General features: G+C 32.2%; 1 protein-coding gene across 1 annotated transcript in view; it reads right to left on the reverse strand.

Moving 5' to 3' along the window:
- The window catches only part of LOC140439980 (inactive serine protease PAMR1-like), a 79,626-nt gene that overhangs the window by 46,779 nt on the left and 12,543 nt on the right, over positions 1-20,304 (reverse strand). The window contains exons 3-5 of the mRNA XM_072530200.1: positions 11,646-11,756; positions 10,217-10,348; positions 2,580-2,882 (exon numbers count right to left, since the gene is read on the reverse strand). Coding sequence (XP_072386301.1) covers positions 2,580-2,882; positions 10,217-10,348; positions 11,646-11,756 — 546 coding nt within the window. The remainder of the gene's footprint in view (positions 1-2,579; positions 2,883-10,216; positions 10,349-11,645; positions 11,757-20,304) is intronic.

Here is a 20,304-nt window from a genome sequence, read left to right on the forward strand (position 1 = left end):
TAGAGAAGTGCTCGATAATATTGGAGTAGACGTCAAAGATATAAGATAAAAAAAAATTGTGCTGGTAAAAACAAAACGTTAGGATTAGAAATTAGCTAAACACAGACACATTGATGAAGATGTAAACAACTTACAAACAGCATTCTATAACATAGAAGAATCCAATGGAAAATAGCCATCAACTCAGAAAAAACTAAAGAAGTTATGTTTAAAAAGAGAAGAGCAACTCCAGACGAACAGCTTACAGTACAAAACAATCCCGTCAAATGGAAAAGAAAAGCAAAATACATAGGAGTCACAATGGATCAAGGACTAACCTCCACGCAACATGTGGACCAAACCATCCAAAAAACAACCAAAGCCAGAGCGGCAATAAGAGGACTCATAGGTAGAAAAAGCAAATTAAGACTAAAAAATGAAAATAAGACTGATTAACAGCATCATACTTTCAATAATAACACATGCATCTCTCGCATGGGGACGCATAAATAAATCAAACAAAAATAGGATACACGCAGCACATAATAACAGCCTCAGAGAAACGGTAAATATACCCCGATACGTTTCTGAACGTTTCCTGTTCAGAGAACTGAAACAAGTAAGAGTGACAGACACGATGGAAGAAGAAGGCAGAACAAAGTTTGCTGAGCTAGAGAACCACCCAAGCCCGATATTGCGAGAGATAATAAGATGCGATGCGTTCCATCGATGGAAGCACAAAAGGACAACACAGCAAATCCTGGCCAACATATAAAGTCTAGAAAATCGTAGCCCTATCAACAGAAGACAACCCAGCATATAGCAATATTTATAATGACCAATGATATTACTTTTCAGACATCTTAAAAAAAAAATTACAAATCTACTAACAAAAAGGCGAAAGCCACCAAAAAAATAAAAAAAAAACCCTAAACCCGGACACGAGAGGCCCACATCCTCGAGCGCCAAGTCGCGGAACACTGAACGGAGACTTGGGGCCCGACCAAGCAATTTCAGATTCGATGATAAGTCACCAGATATATCAGGAAAAGAGCGCCTTACGCTAACTTGCTTTGATCGGGATAGGATAACCCGATCAAAGTTGGAGTGTTGGAGTTCTTGTACACAGGACTTCCACACGACAAGCACTTTGCTGATAGTTGTGCCCCTATCGCGCATCAGAGTGCTATAGGAGGGAAAGGGATGGTCTGGAGCATTGGGACGAGGTGGAGTGACTTCTGAGTACGAGTTAATTCTCCTCGCCCCAATGAATTGTAACACCTGAATGTCATTATTAAGGGGTGTAAAAGTCTCACAGGTTGGGATATATTAAATTGCTTGCTTGATTAGAAATTACGACCAAGTCTCCAACTGTATTACCACTGCTATTTAATCTGTATTCGGTATTGTTATTCAGAAGAACACAAATAAAAGTTAATAATACGCAATGATCAACTATTAGATATGAACATCATACAGTGCTCATCGCAGAATCAGACGTTAGATTTCAAAACATGTTAAACTCTTGAAACGAAACCTGTTACAAATTCGGAATAAAGATAAATAAAAAAAAGAGCGTGGCACTTGGGGACTGTCGACAGAAATGAAAACTTCTTATAATGTGTTATTACTATAATGTAGCTTATTGAAATTTTATGTCTGTTCATTAAATTCGTTAAATTTAAAAATATTTTTTTCTTTAAAAATTTTGTTTAATGGATTTAGTAATTGTGAAAATTTGTTAAATTATAATACCTATATAATTTATTCATCACCTATTTTCATTATTATCTGGTATTTACGCTTAATCATTTCATTATGATTATCATTATATATTATGTATTATGTATATTAATTAATTTTCATTAAAAACTTTCCACTTGTAAATACTTTTTTAAAAACTACTATAAAATTGTAAAATAATATTTGGTTTATTTTAAATAATTTTATTTTATTTTAATTTAATTTATTTAATTTAATTTATTTTATTTTATATTTAATTTTATTTTTTTATAAATATTCGATTTTAATTAATTTTATTTATTTTTATAATTTTTCATAATTTTTTATAATTTATTTAGGTTTTAATAAATTTAAAATTTTTTTTTTAATTTTATTTAGTTTTATTTAATTTATTTTATTTTCTTTCATACAAATATTTTAAAAATAAAATTAGCCATTCCGATCCAATCTTTCTAGAGTTATATATATATATATATATATATATATATATATATATATATATATATATATATATATATATATATATATATATATATATACATATATTATATAAAACTATAGTAAGTGTTTATGTGTGTATATTATATATATTACGGTATATCGCAAGGTTACTACACCCGTCTCGATTTTTCGAGTCACGCTAAATAGGATTTTGGTCCCGTCAAACGTCATAACAAGAGCTAAGAAGTATTCACTTTAAAAAAGACGAAAACGATGGTAATTAAGAATAAACAATATATTCCGTTCCCTTTAACGATAAATGTAAAAATGCGAGAACAGAGAACATTATAAATAAAATAAAATTATCGACATTTAAACAAAAATTAATTTAAACTACTTTAAAAATCTAAACTTACGGTCCTCTAGGTGCAACTGTTACCGGTGGTTTGACGGTAACGACTACAGGTGGCTTCGTTGTATTCTTTTGTGGGGTTCCACAATTACGCTCATCGGAGCCATCAATACAATCATTATTACCGTCACAAGGTGCGTAGCCAGGTACACAGGCGCCGTAATCACAAACAAAAGTGAATCCAGGGCAAAACATGTTTGAGCAGGCTTCTTTAGTTTCATCTGATTTATCTTCACAGTCGGCTATGCCGTTGCATTTGAGATCTCGATGTATGCATTTGCCATTACTACATTCAAACTGATTTGTTCTAAAATATAATAAAATAAAGAAAATCTGTACAGGACAGGTTTTAAGGGCAAAAATAATAATGTGTATTATAAGAATGAGATGCATTATCTTATTACACATTTAAATATTTCACCAGGCTCTATTAGTGGCGACTGGTAAGGGATGGGCGTCGCCCTATCTAAAAAATGATGTATAAACAATTAATTATATTCTATTTCGTATTTTTATATTTCATATTCACACTTTTCTGTTGAAACTTTATTCACCTTTATGTTGAAACTTTATTCCCTTACAATATATTTACCTAATATAACTAAATTTTACAATAATTACATTTGTTTTAAGTATCCGCACTATATTAGGCGCTGATTTCATATTGCCCGATAAAGGCATGCTGATTTCATATTGCCCGATAAAGGCATCCACTAATAATTTTCCAACATAAACATGTCTCATTCTGGTATCAAAGAGACCGCCTTTCAAATCAAGGTTGTCAGACATATTTCCTAAAATTCCTAAGGTTATATTTAAAAAATATTCTCTATTCCCTATTCGTTATTATTCAATTGCTAGTCAACGAACGACACTCTTAAAAAATAATATAAACATATTCTCAAAAAATATATATATATAAATTAATTAACTAGGTACTAATATTTCCATGGACTCTTCACTAATGAATTAAAGCAACCGTGAACTTTGTATATATTACTTATATTCTAAGTAATTTTCGAATATTGGCAACATTGTAGTCTGGAGAGAATTTGAACGTTCGACGTTGCCCTGTTGGTGAATTTAACGGTAATACTTTTATAGATATAATGATCGACTTTTAAGAAATCAGACAACTTAGAATCCAAGTTTTCAAAAACGGTTTCAAGAATTGTATTATTTTTGTCCAAATTTCATTGATTTTATACCTTACCCGGAAACATGAAAAATTGCAGATATATTAATAATGGTATTAAGGTTATATTCACTCATTTTAAACTCATGCATTATGGCAACAGCGCGAAGCGCAAAGCCGTAAATTCTAATGAACACCTGTTTGTCTGGGTATGTGACACCCTAAAATATTTCCTTTTGCAGAGGCGGAGGCTTATTATAAGGTATAGGTAATATAAGTTATAAGTAATATTATATTTTTCTAGGATGGCATTTTTTAAGATGCATCAACTTCTGTGTTATCAATAAATAATGACAATTATGTTAATGACAGCTCTGAATTAAAAAATAAAGATTTGCACGTACAATCCCAAAGAATAGTTTTAAATATGTATGACTGTTTGAAAAAAGAAAATATTGGGATGGCTGATAATGCAATTGTTTCGAGAATTCATGTATTAAAAAAATCGGGTATAAGACGATATATACAATTATTAAATTAGGCACAGTTACATATCATTCCTTAAAACGAAAGCGACCAAATAAAAAATTGGGTAGGATTGACACTGCTGCAAAAGACGTTATTCAGCGAACAGTTTACAATTTTTACAAAGAAAATAGAGTGCCTACTTTAGAACTGATTCGTGAAAAATTAAGAGATTTCCCCGAATATAATTATATATTCCGCCGAATTCAGTGATTGTTATGGATAATGCGTCGGATCATTCCCGCATATTAAATAAAATACCTAATAATAACACGAAAAAGGACGAAATTTTAAAATTTATGCAACTTAAAAACATCACTGTTCCTAAAAAGATTCCAGTAAAGAAAGAATTAATTAGAATGATCAAAAGTCGGAATTTTAAAAACGAATACGTTATTGACACCATTTGCAGCAGGCACGGCCATACTCTTTTGCGATTACCCTCATACTATTGCATTTTTAATCCAATTGAAATGGTTTGGGGTACCGTAAAAAAACGATTGCGAAAATATAATCAGTCACCAACATTAAGCGCAATGGCCATTGAGAATATTCGAGAAATAATTAGTGGCATTAATAGCGATGTGTGGAAAAATTGCGAAGCTCATGTTGTAAAAATAGAAAACGAATATCCTGTTTTACCGGCAATAGCACCAATAGTTATCCAACCTGGGAACGATTCGACTTCAGAAGACTCTGACGATTCTTTTCAGTCCTTCTAATTAATTTCTTTACAGCTATCGCGATGCATCTTGAACACTAGTATTCATTATTATACAGTGTGTCGCATTTAAGATGAAGACACCTCTATATATCAGCTACTAAAATACATACAGATTTGACATTTTGCACAGTCATACATGTTGATAGTGCACATTTTTTTAAGATAGTCATCTGAAATTTAAATTTTAAACGCGGCTTACTGCGAATCCACAAACAGGGTAAATTTTCGATATTTTGCTTCGCGTTAGAGAAATCGGAAAAACTTATTTGGAAAAGTTGTTCCACTTATTGTAACCGCACATACCAAATTTCATGACAAAATTCGCAATTTTAGTTTTTCAGTATTATTTGTAATCTGTATTAATTGTAAATATACAATTGGATGTCTAAAGATGCATCTCGGGACAGCCAACTGTCCGTTTTAGAATCCTGACTACAATTGAAGAGCTTATTTCCAAAGTGTCTTACATCCATATAATAAAATCCATGAAATTACAGATTTTCATACAAATTTAACATACAAATTATACAATTTTACAATTTTCATATGCACTTTTAAATGGTAAATAAGAAGTTGTTTTGGTACATATAACTTTATTCTAGACTTGAAGAAATCTATAAAGTTTAAAAAAAGAAAATTAAAAAAAATCGAAATTTTGGATTTAAGACACTTTGGAAATAAGCTCTTCAATTAATGAAAAAAGTAAAAGTGCGAATTTTGACATAAAACTTTGTTATGTGGGGTTATAATAATATTTGGAACATCTTTTCCAAATAACTTTTTCAGATATCTCTAACTCGAAGCAAAATATTGAAGATTCACCCTGTTTGTGCATTAACAGTAGGCCGTGTTTAAAAATTAAATTTCAGTTGACTATCTTAATTGCTGGATAGACAATCTTTTAAAATTTTCTGACAGAATGAGCCATTATTTACAGATAATTGTAGAAAAATATTATGGTTTATGTAAAAACTAAATAATAAGTCCAATATTCTTATAAATCACTAAAATTAACAAGCTTTAATTTGAAAGAATTAATTTGTTATTTATTCGATGTTGTGAGCCCGCTCCTATTTGAAAAAAAAACTGATTCTGTCCTTTGAAGAGTCCTATTCAAAAATGCCCCGTTTAAACAAATCGAAGGTTGAAGGGTGCCGGACATTTTTGCCGGAAACAATTCAAATTCAAAAGATCACCTTTTTCGGCTACGGAAAATATTGCTCCGATTTCTCACCAAAATCAATGTTGATACTTTAGTTTAGATACTCTTGAATCACAAAAATACTCATTTACATATTTTTCAAGCCTCGAAAATGCATATTAGGTATCGCATTTTTCGGATTTTAAATCGCCTATATCTCCAAAACTATTAACTTTTGGGAAAAATGACATAGATCTTATTTAGAGTCACCCAAAAACCTAAAAATATTTTTTGGAGCACAAAAGGTGATATTTTGAATTTGTTTAAAAAATTGTTTAAACAATTTCTGCCCAAAAATTGAGAAATTTTCCTGAATATAATTATGTAAAAATTAATAAAAATTATATGATTTTTCTTGAAATATGCGTTTGATAACTGATCCCTTTTCTTAATTTCCACGCCAATGGTCGGCATTGACATCAAAGAATCTCAAAAGCCGACGCTTGGCAAATTGACGATGGAAAAAGTATACCATCGATCCGACAGGCAGTTACTATTTTTTTAAAAGCACACCACTGTACAGACACGGAGCTAAGATACATACTATACAGTGTGTCCGTAAAGTATGGAATAAATTCGATATTTCCTAAAAGCCTTTTTAAAAAAATCTAAAACACGTCGATTTTTAAATTTAATTTTTCAAATCAATAAAAATTAATTTTTTAGAGATTCATGCCCTTAGTTTAGCCTGGACCAGGTAGTGATCGGAGTCAATGTTTGCTCCACGTCTGGTGTCAACACATCACTGTATTGTCTCGCGTCCACAACAACATGGTCAATTTGATTGATTGTGTTACCGTCTGGGCTAACCCAAGTGCCTTTGTGTATATTTTTACGCTCAAAGCATGTGCTGGCTATCACCATATTCATTGAGGCCGCAAGGTGTATTAAGCGTGTTCCATTGTTGTTCGACTGGTTATAGAGACTATATTTTCCAATGGTTAGTAAGTAATCGTTTTCTTTTCCTATTTTGGCGTTGAAATCTCCAAGTACCTACTATTTTTATATCATTTCTAGGGCAGTTCTGTATTATTTCTTTCATTATTTCGTAACATTCATCCTTTTCTTCGTCTTGCTTATCTTTTGTGGGTGCATGGGCATTAACTACTGAATATTTGAAAAATTTTCCCATTATTCTTATTTTGCATATTCTGTCGCTTATGGCTTCGAAGTCTATCGATGTTCATCTCAATCAGAAGGATTGAATTTCATTTTAAGAAGTAGGCTTTTGGTAAGTATGTAACTATTTATATTTTGATATTCTCGGATCAGCGCCCATCTGAACAAAATTATCGGCATCCGCCCCTGTATATAACATGTAAAATTTAGGAATTAATTACCGTTGCTTATTGTTAAAAGGTGAAGTGGCGATTTTGATCGTTTGATTTAATAACCAAATAATTTTAATATTTTCACTATAATATTTATGTTCAACGATAAATCCAAATTACTTACGACATGTTTTATCGACAAATTAAATTTGTCGATAAAATTTTGAATTAGATTTTCGAATGTGGGTTTTCACGTAGATAGAATATTTTGTGAAAAAAAAAAACAATTATGATTCCTGATTATACCGACGTAAGAATTCTACTTCTTAACTTTCATAAAAAGCTAAAGCACCTTCTTGGTATAACGTTGTATTTTCTTGAATATGAACATACAAAAATCAAAAAATCGTGTTGCTGAATAGGGAAAAAATACTTTAAAATAAAATGCTACACACTACCTCTTTTCATTTAAATATTTAGTTCTCTTTACCACAGTAAAATGTCAAGAAAGAAGTTCGAGAATAAAGAGACCAGGTGGTGGTCAAACCAAGTTCCAGAAAAAATACAGGAGAAGAGAAAATTATATAAACAAGAAAAGAGAAAAAAAATTCAAAAGTAAACGCTATATACGTATACCAATCGTAGAAGCGTATACCAATCTATACGATTACCTTGATACCAGAGAAGGAAAATCAAAGCTATATAAAATGGCCAAACATAGAGTAGAGAAAGCAAAAGATTTTAAACAAATTATATGTATCTGAGGTGAAAATAATAAAATACTAGTTCAAGACAAGACCGTCAAAAAGAGACAGAAGAAGTACTTTGACAGTTTATTAAATGAAGAATTTGACAGAAAACCAATTGAATTAACGGAGACATTAACAGCAATGATCAGCAAAATAACAAACGATGATATTCCTGTTGGACCAGATGATATTCCTAGGGAAGTGTGGACAGCATTAGAAGAGATATGAACAAGTTTTTAGAAACAGGTTTATTTAATAGAATCATGGAAGTGGACTCAATACCAGACGAATAAAGAAGCAAAATATTAGTACCTGTTTATAAAAAAAGTTTACAAACTACAGGCCATAAAACTACTTTATCATATCATGACAATATGACAGGGAACTGATAGACGGATACTTGAAGAAACCGAAATATCCGATAATAAGTTTGGCTTATTATCGGACATTTAATCCGATTTAAAAACACGTTTAAAAACATCAAAAAATATTAGTTAATTAAAAATGTGATTTTCATCACAAATCACAACCAATAATTGTGGCTTAATCCCAGAAAGAACATAATATTTAATATAAACATGCCACAAGTAAGTAGTTTCAGCATCTTATTAAGTGTAGAAGAGCTGTACTAGGTAAATTACGAGGCATCTTCAATTCAATGTCTAGTTGTTGAGCTATGTCCTTTACTTCATAGTGCATTCAGTGTCCTCTATGGCCTCAGTAGCCTTCTTGAAATCTAATTATGGTGACTGAAGAAGACGACTAAGTGATACAGTTGTACATAAAACATCACTAAGACAAACTACTGAAATGAAAAATTCTGGGATCCTAATAGTTTGCATTAATGAAAATGCATCAGTTGATTTTACTGTCCTTCCACATAGAAATTGTTTCAAGAGCGTTGTATATTTAGATGATTTATTCGCCCTGGAACTGAGGACGAGTTTCACAAATACCTTGGACAGCAGCCCCCAGTTCCTTTATTTGTATTCACTAACGTATCAGGCAGAGCTAATGCAACAACAATATTCACTTTGATATTTATTATAGATAAATTATAAAATGTAAATGTAAAACGGAAGAGAGAAAGAAAGGGATGAAACACGGGAGGAGAAAAGCTGAAGGAGAGAAGTGAAAAACAGGAAGAAATTGGAGCTAGAAAAGTGCACGCAGAAGCAGAGGGAATGATAGGGAAGGAAGACAGAAATAGCAAACCAAGAGAGATGAAGAAATAAAGGGATGAGAAAAAGAGAAAGAGGGAGAAGAAAACAGATAGAAGGACAAAAAAAAATAAATAAGGAAGGAGATTCTAAGGAAAGAAAACGAAAGAAAGAAAGAAGAGGAAGCGAGCAGCTCGGATAGCGGAAGCAGCTCTAACGATGGATGGAAAAAGCGGAGATGAAGAAAAAGAAAACCAAGCAAGAGGACAGAAACGACCAGTTCGGAGGAAGAGGGACATCCACTTAACTACAAAGCCAGATCAAAGTTGTAGCGCCTCCAGGACAGCGTTCAAGAGTACACTTGTATCGTCAGTATATCCATTTATTGTATAGAACTTCCTTCACAAGTTTTGGTTGCATCTACTGCTTTAAAGGCAACCTTCCCTTGAATTACGTCATGATGAACTGACTGAGTAGTGAGACCAGAAGATCGGTACTTTTGTGGTAGATAATTACAACTTAAAGTAAATCCTTTACACTATACTCTACTTAATTATACTTTATTACAGCTTTCAGGCTTTTTAGGGTTGTAAAAGAAGTTTGAATATTGCAGGTATCTCTGTTTACTAATGATAAAAGAGAAGCACAACAAAAAGGTTAGTCAGTTCGTTGAATTACCAATATTATGTACAATCGACTTAAATCACAATTACGATACAATTACTTAGCAATTAAAAATTTGCAACATGATGCATTTATTATTAGGTATTAGTAACTTAAAATGGACGTACTTTTTTATTATAAAATTTCTAGAATACGCTCATAAAAAGCATCATGGTATTTTCGTTTTATTCAAAAAAGTAAATGCATACTTACTTGCAATTGGCAGATGGTGCGTCAGGACAATAAAGCTCATCTGAATTGTCTCTACAGTCTTGGACTCCATTGCATTGTTTGTCTGGATCTATACAAGCACCATAATCACAGACATACAAATACCCAGGGCATCTGGAATTTGAATTGTTTTTTTTAGATTATACAACGTGTCTATTTAAGTTGGCAACATATAGGAACCTTTTTTATTATTAATTTTATGAAAAAAAAGGTATTCTTCATAAAAAGTTCTGCATGGTCTAAAACCTAACATGCGATCATCACATATCAAATTTTATCAATCTTATACGAAGTATGTAAGGTTTCTTTTTTCAAAGAAATGGGGTTTGTATGTTTTTGAATGATCTATTGATTTGGGTTTTGTGGTAGCCGTTTTGTAAGAGTGTTTGCCTTATTGAAAATTGATTTCGGATGATCTGTGATTGTCGTCGATAAGTCTTATGGGACGGGAAACAAGAGTGTTGATAAATGAATTAAGTTGGGCGGGGGATAATGTGACTGGGCAGTGAGATAACGGTTTTTATGGGTGGGTTTCTGGTACACGAAATAGAAAAAACCGTGAGATGGGTGTTTGTGAATAAGAACATCAAGGAATGGCAAAGACGCTTTAGACTCAACTTTAATCGTGTTTTTAATACTGGGATGTATTCCATTCAGATGGGAGAGGAAGAGATCTAATGTGTCTTTAACATGGGGCCAAAAGACAAAGGTTTCATCAACGTATAGTAACCAGCAGGTAGGTTTGAGATTTGATGTAAGGGCTATTATTTCGAATTATGTTATGTAGATATCAGCTATTAAGGGAGAGAGGGGGAATCCCATTGAGAACCCTTTGATTCGACAAAGAAAGTTCCATATCATAGAAATGATTTTGGAATGAAACGTATATATTAGACATGCAGTGTTTTATAAGAGATAATGTGTTTTGGGGATTTGATGTATAGAGTTTAAGATGAAAATAGTTTCATCAATAGGAATGTTGGTGAATAAAGAAACAATATCACAACTAACTAGTATATCTGAGGGTGAAATAGAAATGTTTTTCAGAAAGAAATACGAGAACCGTCCAACGGCACTGAGGTCTTAATTTGCCTACTCCTTAGTGTCGAGAGGACCGGTCTTATGGTCTTAATATGTATAGCTGCTTTTATACCCTCATTGCGCGCGAGAATGGTATGCGCGAAATGGTCTGAGCGTTATCGGTTCACGCGGGTAGTCGCTGAAGGAGTCGTCTCCATGCTGCCGGCCGTCATCGCGCGTAAGCACCACCAAAAATAACATTAAGCAGTTATTGGGGGTGGTTTCTATACGGACAATATTATTGGTGGTGGTTTCTATACGGAATCTTATCGAAGAATTTTGATCTTTATTATGTAAAAAAGTCTTTATTATGTTAGAATTCTGTACTTACTGTACTGCCGTTTTACAATCTGAAAATTCATCACTACCATCTGGACAGTCTACCTTACCATTACATCTTTCTTCAGGTTTAATACATGTTCCCGATGTAGCACATACAAATCTGAAAAAAAAATGATTTGGGAAAAGTACATGATAAGATAATCTATAAGATGGTGAAGTAAGACGTGCTGTCATTTTTCAATAAATTTAAATTAAAGCACGATACTAATATTAAATATTACCTATATGTATTGCCTATATTATATTAGAAATAAACTAAGAATAGTCTCATGGATCTTCAAAATATGGCAACTTCTATTCTATCAAAAAGCAACTTATAGTAACAAGCGCGTATTCAAAGATATATCTCAAATACTAGTGAACTATATGTTTCTAATTATAGTTATTTATTGTACAAGACGATAAAATTGTACTTTATCTTCGAGAGCGTTTTTTAGCGTCGAGACGTCAGTCGAGACGCTAATTATGCTCGAGAAGGTAATGCGATTTTATCGTCGTGTGCAATACATTTTTTTCTATAGCAAGACTTCAAGTTCAGGTGAAAAATAGAATTTCAAAGAAAATTGTAATTTTTAGCACAAAAATCGCAATTATGTTGCTCCGTTGCTAGGGATATGAATTACTCTGTCAACAAATGTCAAACAAATGTTACGTTTTGGTTTTTGCGGAGAATATTGTTGCTTTTTGTGTACAAAGTGAATAAATACGAAATGGACGGAAAAGAATTGACACAAGAAAAGGAAAACTTGCCATCAGATGTAGAAAATGCAGCGTTGGAAGCAGAAAGTTTATTGTTGCCACAAAAATCTAGGATGATGTATGAGAAAGAATACCAGTCTTTTAAAAAGTGAAAAAGCATTAAGAATATCAATGGCGTGAGTGAAAAAATACTTCTGGCGTATTTTTCTGAAAAGTAGAAGAAAGCGATGCCATCGTCATTATGGTCGTATTATTCGATGCTGAAGCGTACGTTGTTGGTGAATGAAAATTGTGACATTTCTAAATTCAGCAAATTAACCACCTTACTAAAAAACCTGAGTGGAAGATACAAAGCTAAAAAGTCCAAAATCCTGGAGTCAGATGACATTATTAAATTTCTGACAGATGCAGATCACAAGCTCCTGATGCCGTCTATTTGTTAATGAAGGTTATTGCTATTTTTGGTGTGCATGGAGCGACTAGGTCCGATAAATTGTACAAGTTAAAAGTGTTTAACATGGACGACAGAAAATCGGTGATAATCGTTTCACTATCTGATACTAAAACCAAGCAGGAAAGGTCGTTTTGTATTGCTGACAAGAAAAGTGGACTGAGTTTCTTGGAAATTGTGAGAAAGTATATTGCCTTGCGCCTCAAAAGCGTACCTCACAGTAAGTTTTTTGTAAATTACCGACAGCAAAAGTACACTACTCAACCGGTGGGGATTAACACTATATATAATATCCCCAAGAAGATTGCAGATTTTTTGAAACTTGCAAATTCAGAAATGTACACGGGGCATTGTTTTCGTCGTTCTTCAGCTACTATGTTCGCAAATTCTGGAGCTGATCTAGTAAAAGTTAAACATTTAGGTGGATGGAAATCGTCATCTGTTGAAGAATCTTACATTGAAGAGCCAATAGACAATAAGATTGCTGTATCCAAGTGTATACTTGGCGGACCAGAAAATCAATCCAGTACCTCGAATCAAGTGTTTAAGCAAACGAGTACAAGTTATGATGCTCCAAAAATAGATATTTCTAATAATATTAATTATAAAATTTCAGCTGTTTTTAATCCTTAATGTGTTTAAATTTGTAAATTTTATTGAATAAAAAAAAAATTAAAACATTTTATCTACTCTTGCTGTTAAAGTGTCACTTTATCTACCCTTGTGGTTAAAGTGATACTTTATCTACTCAAAACAGTTGTTACAGCAACACTTTAACATTAGCTATGGAAAAAAAAATTTTTAGCAAGACTAAAAGACTCAAGACCGACCAGAAAACTAATTCACTGGCGCCCAAGAGAAGACAAACGCAGCAGAAGACGACCACCAACACGCTGGATGTACGACATTAAACGAATATCCAAGAAATGGCAACAAGACGCATAGAATCGTGAAGAGTGGCGACAAATGGGAGAGACCTATGTCCAGCAGTGGACAGAAGAGGTTGCGTGATGATGATGATGACTGATCCACCATCTAGCCAATATCTCCACCATCCAAAATCAGATTGAAACTGTTAACAAAAGATATGACATATTATACTCACCAGGCATCCGAAACCAGAGGGTCCTTCCTGTCGGCTAAATCAATGTCATTAATACAGTGTGTTCAAATGAAACTTAGAAACCAAGGGTTTCTTCAAAATTTTAAAAACAAACACGTCAATTTGTATTGGGAGAGGAGCGAATTTTCATACAAAATTCATGTTCTAAAATGTAACCCCCTACTGCTCTGCATCAACCCCCGTTTTTATTAAATAGTATTAAAGTGTGGTCGAGTGGCACATCATTTGACAGGTATTTTTTTCTCTACATGAGACTTTATTTTTTTTTTAATTTTCAGAATAACTTTGAAGATAATTTTGGATTTAGCTAATTTATTGGTTGAACACATTGAACATTGGTTTATTAACAAAAAACATAAAATTTCATCAAATTAACCAATTAAATGTTCGAAATGACCTCCTGTGACCTCCATACAATAATACACTATATTTTTTAAGCCTCTTCGTACATTTGCAAATACCTCCGTCATGTCAATAATCAGCATTCTGTCACAAGATCTGCAGGCGGAGTGGCGTATATTTTTGATTTTAGGTCTCCCCACAAAAAAATTCAAAGGCAAAAGATCCGGTGATCTGGCCGACCACTCTTTTGGACCCCTTCTGCCAATCAACGTCATGGATAATGTTGATTCAAAAATTATCTTACGCGTATATAATGTGGTGGTGCCCCGTCCTACCCCCGTTGGAAAGTCAGTTTATCCTCTAAATTGTTATTATCCGATTCCAATGTGTCAGTGATAAGCAGATCAATAACGTCTTCAAAATCATTTCAATAAACCGTTCAGATTTCCTTCAATAAATAATGGTCCAATAACGTGATTTCCTAAATTAATTTTAATTTCTGAGGTGTTTATGTATGTGTCCCCATGAATAAATGAAAATTACTGTTACTCCAATAACGACAATTATGACTATTTACTTTACCATTTAACATAAAAGTATACTCGTCGGAAAAACACATATTATACAATCGATGCTGATTGTTAATTATGATTTCACTAAGTTTTTCACAAAATTGAAGCCGACGATCAGGATCATCTTCGTTTAATTGATGAAGTAATCGTATTTCATAAGAGTGACATTTATTTGATATTTGATAAACATTAGATGCTGGCACAACAGATGCTCGAGATAGTTGTCTGATAGACTGCCTGACAGTCGTTGACATATCTCAAATTAAAGGTAACCTAGTAAACACTAGAGAAGATAATTAGGATTCATTATCTTTTAAAAAGACTTTAAACGAAAAAGTAATTTTTTTAGAAAAATAAAAAAAATATATGAAAAGACAGTAAAGATTCCATTTCATGTACAAATCGTCTATGTATCTGTTTATACGTATTTCGCTTTAATAAAGCTCATCAGAACAGTTATTCATAGGCGTTCTTAACGTGAAAAATAGATCTTTCCTGTCTTAAGAAGCAACAATAAAATGGCTTCGAAACGGACGCAATAGCGACATCTGATATTAAATCCGTAAAATAGTTTCGAAACACAATTCAGATAACTGCCTTAATCTGAGCCTTCTATAAATTGCAAGGCATAGCAAGACGTTAATAAAGATGTTAATAGAGACATGGGGAATCTAAAATTTGCATTCCACGACATATCTCCTCAACTAAGCAGAAATCGTTAGCGAATTGGTTTCTTGTACTCATACAGAGTAGATCCGAATAAAATGAAAAAGACAGTAAAGATTCCATTTCACGTACAAATCGTCTATGTATCTGTTTATACGTATTTCGCTTTAATAAAGCTCATCAGAACAGTTATTCATAGGCGTTCTCAACGTGAAAAATAGATCTTTCCTGTCTTAAAAAGCAACAATAAAATGGCTTTGAAACGGACCCAATAACGACATCTGATATTAAATCCGTAAAATAGTTTCGAAACACAATTCAGATAACTGCCTTAAAAAAAAATATCTTCAACACAATGGTGTGTTGATATCGATTTGTAGATTGATTGAATTATTAAAGTGGAGGTGACTAAGAACATTTAATTACCAAGTTAATTTGGGGAAATTTTATGTTTTTCTTGTTATTACTGATATTCAACCAATAAATTAGTTAAGACTCTCTTGGTTTCTGAGTTTCTGGTGGGGTCAAATTTTCGTTGAAACACACTGTATATCGCCAATATCAACCTGCAGTTACCAAAAACGCTGATCTAAGAACCGTTCCTACAAAGACATCACTTAGAGTATATTTGTAGCAGAATCGAACTCTAAGCATTAAATGTGAGGTGACTACCTTCATAACACGATTGTTTAGAAATTTCCCAATTTAAACTTCGAAACAGCCATTCCTTGAAGAGGCGGAAGCCTAAACCAGGTCGTCAAAACGTGTCCTATCCAGACTCAAATGTAGTACAAAGGATTTGTAGAACAAATGAAATGCTTTGTAAATAAATCAAAAATACAATCCCAAGAGCTTTAACAACAAGAACAAAACATGATAGAATCAAATATGTAATACTGCTGTTAGGATGAGAAAAGAAACAATCCTATAATATATCAGCAAACCCCTACCCTTAAGTATTTTTAAATATAAAAAATTATATCAAAAAACTGATAATCATCCTTTAAAGAAGAGAAGAAGAAAACTTACTGTCCATCATTTAATCAACATATTTCAATGAAAGAAGTATCAAGTTATCAAGAAATAGTCACTTATAGCTATATGAAGGCAATGCCCCAATAGTAGAACCGACGGTGATATTATGTATGATACGAGTGATTTGTATGACTACAAACCAATAATTGTATATTAATATGACTTGATTAGAATTCGTGTGTGGCTTTCATAAAATTCAATAATAGTTCAGGAAATGAAGCTCGAAAAAAGTTAAAACCTCGCAATTTTTTCGTCCTGCATGGATTGAGTTTAAATTTTAACAGAAGGTAGGTGATAGCCCAAGGATCAAAATCTATATCGAACCGAAGTGCGCTGATACTAAATAGTGATTTTTTTATACTTTAAAATACAATTTCATAAATTTTCAACCCTTAAAAATCAATTGTTATGAGTGCTATAGGCGAAAACAATTTTTTGCCAAAATTTTGCAACTTTTCAACTTTTGAAAATCACCCTTTAAAACATTGCAGTTTTTATAAACTAATTTAATAGATATAAATTGAAAAAAGTAGAATTAAATACAAAAAAATTTATCAACATAAAAAGGCACCATATATTCTTATACATTTACATAAATAGTTGAAAATATTTACATTTATAGGTAAAACAATTATAATATTAATTTTATTCGTCATCAATTACATCTTCATCGTGATCTATATCATCCTCACCTTCTTCAATTATTGGTGGACTATTATTGCACCCTTCACCTGAGTACCCAGAACAAGTAGAGTTACAGTATAAACCAACTTTTCTGCACCCACATGAAACGCCGCATCCTTTTTTGCATTGGCAAAAAATAATTTTCAAAAGTTCATCGGGTGCAGGTTGTTTGTTCATGCGTACGGGTAATAACAAACCATCTTTGGAATACCATCCCCAATCTGGTGCTGTGATATTTTCATTGCCAAGCCATTGTTGAATTTGGTAATAGCATCTTTTTGAATGCTCATCTAAGGCATCAACAGTGGGCAGAAGGGATGATAGCTTAACCGCACAGTTTTTCGTTGTAGCTTTGATGAACTGTTCGTACCGCATCTGCTCGAGAAAAGCTTCCAAATCTTTTATTTTTTTAACTTGGTAAGCTGCCTGTCTTTAACAGTTCCGTACAACATTATTGCACAGTATCTGCCAGCATCTAAAATATCTTCAAGCTTAGCAGTACTACTGTAAAAAATTTCTTCATGTTCCCTCATGTCCGGTCTTTTTTGAAGAATATAAAAAATTTTTTTTTACCTTTATTGTAAAAAGCAGATACAGTATCACAGCCAGTAAAAGCATGGGAAAAAGCTATTAATTTTGAACTATCTGGGTACCCTATTTCAAAAAATTAATTGGTTTTTTTAACGTATTTCCTTCATTTTTAACGATAGAGTGTTTCTTCAAATACGATTTTGTGGAGGTTTTTAAGAGCTACAAGGATCTGTGAATTAAATCTTTTTGGAACCCTTGGTTTTTAAATGGGGTGAGTTTAAAGGGCTCGAAAAAGATGGTGCTTGATCGTAAATCGATGCTTTAAACGGCTATATCTCGCCAAATATTCATTGTACAACAAATATAAATAAAGGAAAATTTTAGTCATTAAAAAAGCTACAATTTAGTACATTTTTATTTTTTTCATATATTCAGTTATTTCGGGGATATTTAAAAAAAGAAGGGTAAAAAATATGAAATTGTAAATCGTTTCTCGCTTTAAGCTGTACTTTTTCTAAAACTAAGCATTTTAAATAGGTCAAACTTCTTGGACGTATTAACAATACATGTACAAAGAGAATTGCGGAAGGGTGAAGATCGATTTTAATTATGGGGGTGGTTAGGTGGTTGTTTACATCGATTTTTTTCGTAAAAAAATGAGGTATTGACCTTATTTTCATCATAACTCACTTAATTTTTGAGCTAGAGTCTTTTTTTTATGATAGGTCTATTTATGCTCTTTAAAAAAGGTTCTATGAGTTTTCTTCCAAAAATGCATCATTTTCCCGATATTTGACTTTGAATCTTTCAAATTTGGCATTTGAAGAAAACCGCTGAACATTGATAGGCCTTATTTCGGTTCCTATTATATCGCAAAAACATTTTAAAAAATGAATTTTAATTGTCTTTTTAAAAGCTACAAATTTGTTTTCTACAATTTTTTTGATAAAATGCACCATTTTCGAGTTATTCGCGAAAAATCGATTAAAAACGTCGAATTTTTCGTCTAAAAGTTGTTACTTTCAATCGTGAATAACTTGAAAAATATCAGTTTTACAAAAAAAATGTATAGAACATTTTTTGTTTAGAATCACTTTTTTAATCGAAACCTGTGGTTAAAACGTAAAAAAAAATTTTCTCCCCCGAGATGGGGTGACAACCACCCCCAAGGCTTTGGCGCACTTTGGTTCGATATAGATTTTGATCCTTAGGCTATTACCTACCTTCTGTTAAAATTTCAAGTCAATCCACGCAGGACGAAAAAATTGCGAGGTGAAATGCTTCATTTCCTGGACTATAAGTATTATGAAATGAGGGTGTCTCAGGAACACACCTCAAATGTAATGGCAATAGTATTTTACAAATTTCCAGTATATTGAAGGCAGTATCTATCTGAATCAGATAGAAAAGTTTACTAAAGTTTTTTCTTTCTGTATTTGCTTTATAATTCTTGAAAACTATATTTCTTATTATTATTACATAACAGCAGTCACAATAAAAAATTTATAATATAAGCTGGGTAAAATACATACAAATTACCTGTGCAAACGGATATAAAAAGAAAACAAAGATATTATACATCTCAGACTCAAATCGGTTATTTACCGTGAAGGAAATTCCAGCAAACATTATGTTGTAGACGTCAGTTAAATTCCATAATGCACCTGTATTAATTTTCGTAATTCTTACTACTAATTATGAAAAAACTTGTATAATATATTGTAATTAGAAGATTTGGAATATTTCAATACTTGGAAACAATTTACTCTAAACATAAATATTAACAGTGGATTGACATTACATGTAATCAGAACGAGGAAACTGGTTTCGGGAGTTTAATTTATTTTTTTTTCACAAAACAAAATGATCACAGATATCCCAATAACATCTTTTTTACGGATAGTTGAAATTTTTTTACAGTTTTTAATGATTCGGCGTTTAAAGGGTTAAAAACAAATTTATTTTTAAATTTGCAGCTAGCACTGATTTAAAGCTAAATCACAATAACACATGGCATAAAATAAAAGAAAGAAAATAGCTACAATAATAACTAAAAGAACATAAACAGAATGGTCCTACTAGTGAATTCGATTTTTTTTTTTAATTAAGATGAACCCAACTACTAACGTGCTGTAGTTTCTTATTTTAAATTTGCAGCTGGCACTGATTTAAAGCTAAATCACAATAACACATAGCATAAAATAAAAGAAAGAAAATAGCTACAATAATAACTAAAAGAACATAAACAGAATAGTCCTACTAGTGAATTCGATTTTTTTTAATTAAGATGAACCCAACTACTAACGTGCTGTAGTTAATCTGTTTTGTTGTTTTGTCGATTATTATACCAACTTCGACGGTAATGCTGATAAGAATGGCTATGAAAAATTTAACAAAACTTCAATATGTGTTTTTTGTCTATAAGATAACAAGTAATATGTCTTTATTGTACTTGATTTTGATGTGTCAAAGAGCGATGGAGCGTGCTATGTTGGGCGTTTCACTACGAGACAAGATCCCAAATCGCCAGCTACGACAAAGAACA

This window comes from Diabrotica undecimpunctata, chromosome 4 (genome assembly GCF_040954645.1).
Source record: "Diabrotica undecimpunctata isolate CICGRU chromosome 4, icDiaUnde3, whole genome shotgun sequence".
NCBI lineage: Eukaryota > Metazoa > Arthropoda > Insecta > Coleoptera > Chrysomelidae > Diabrotica > Diabrotica undecimpunctata.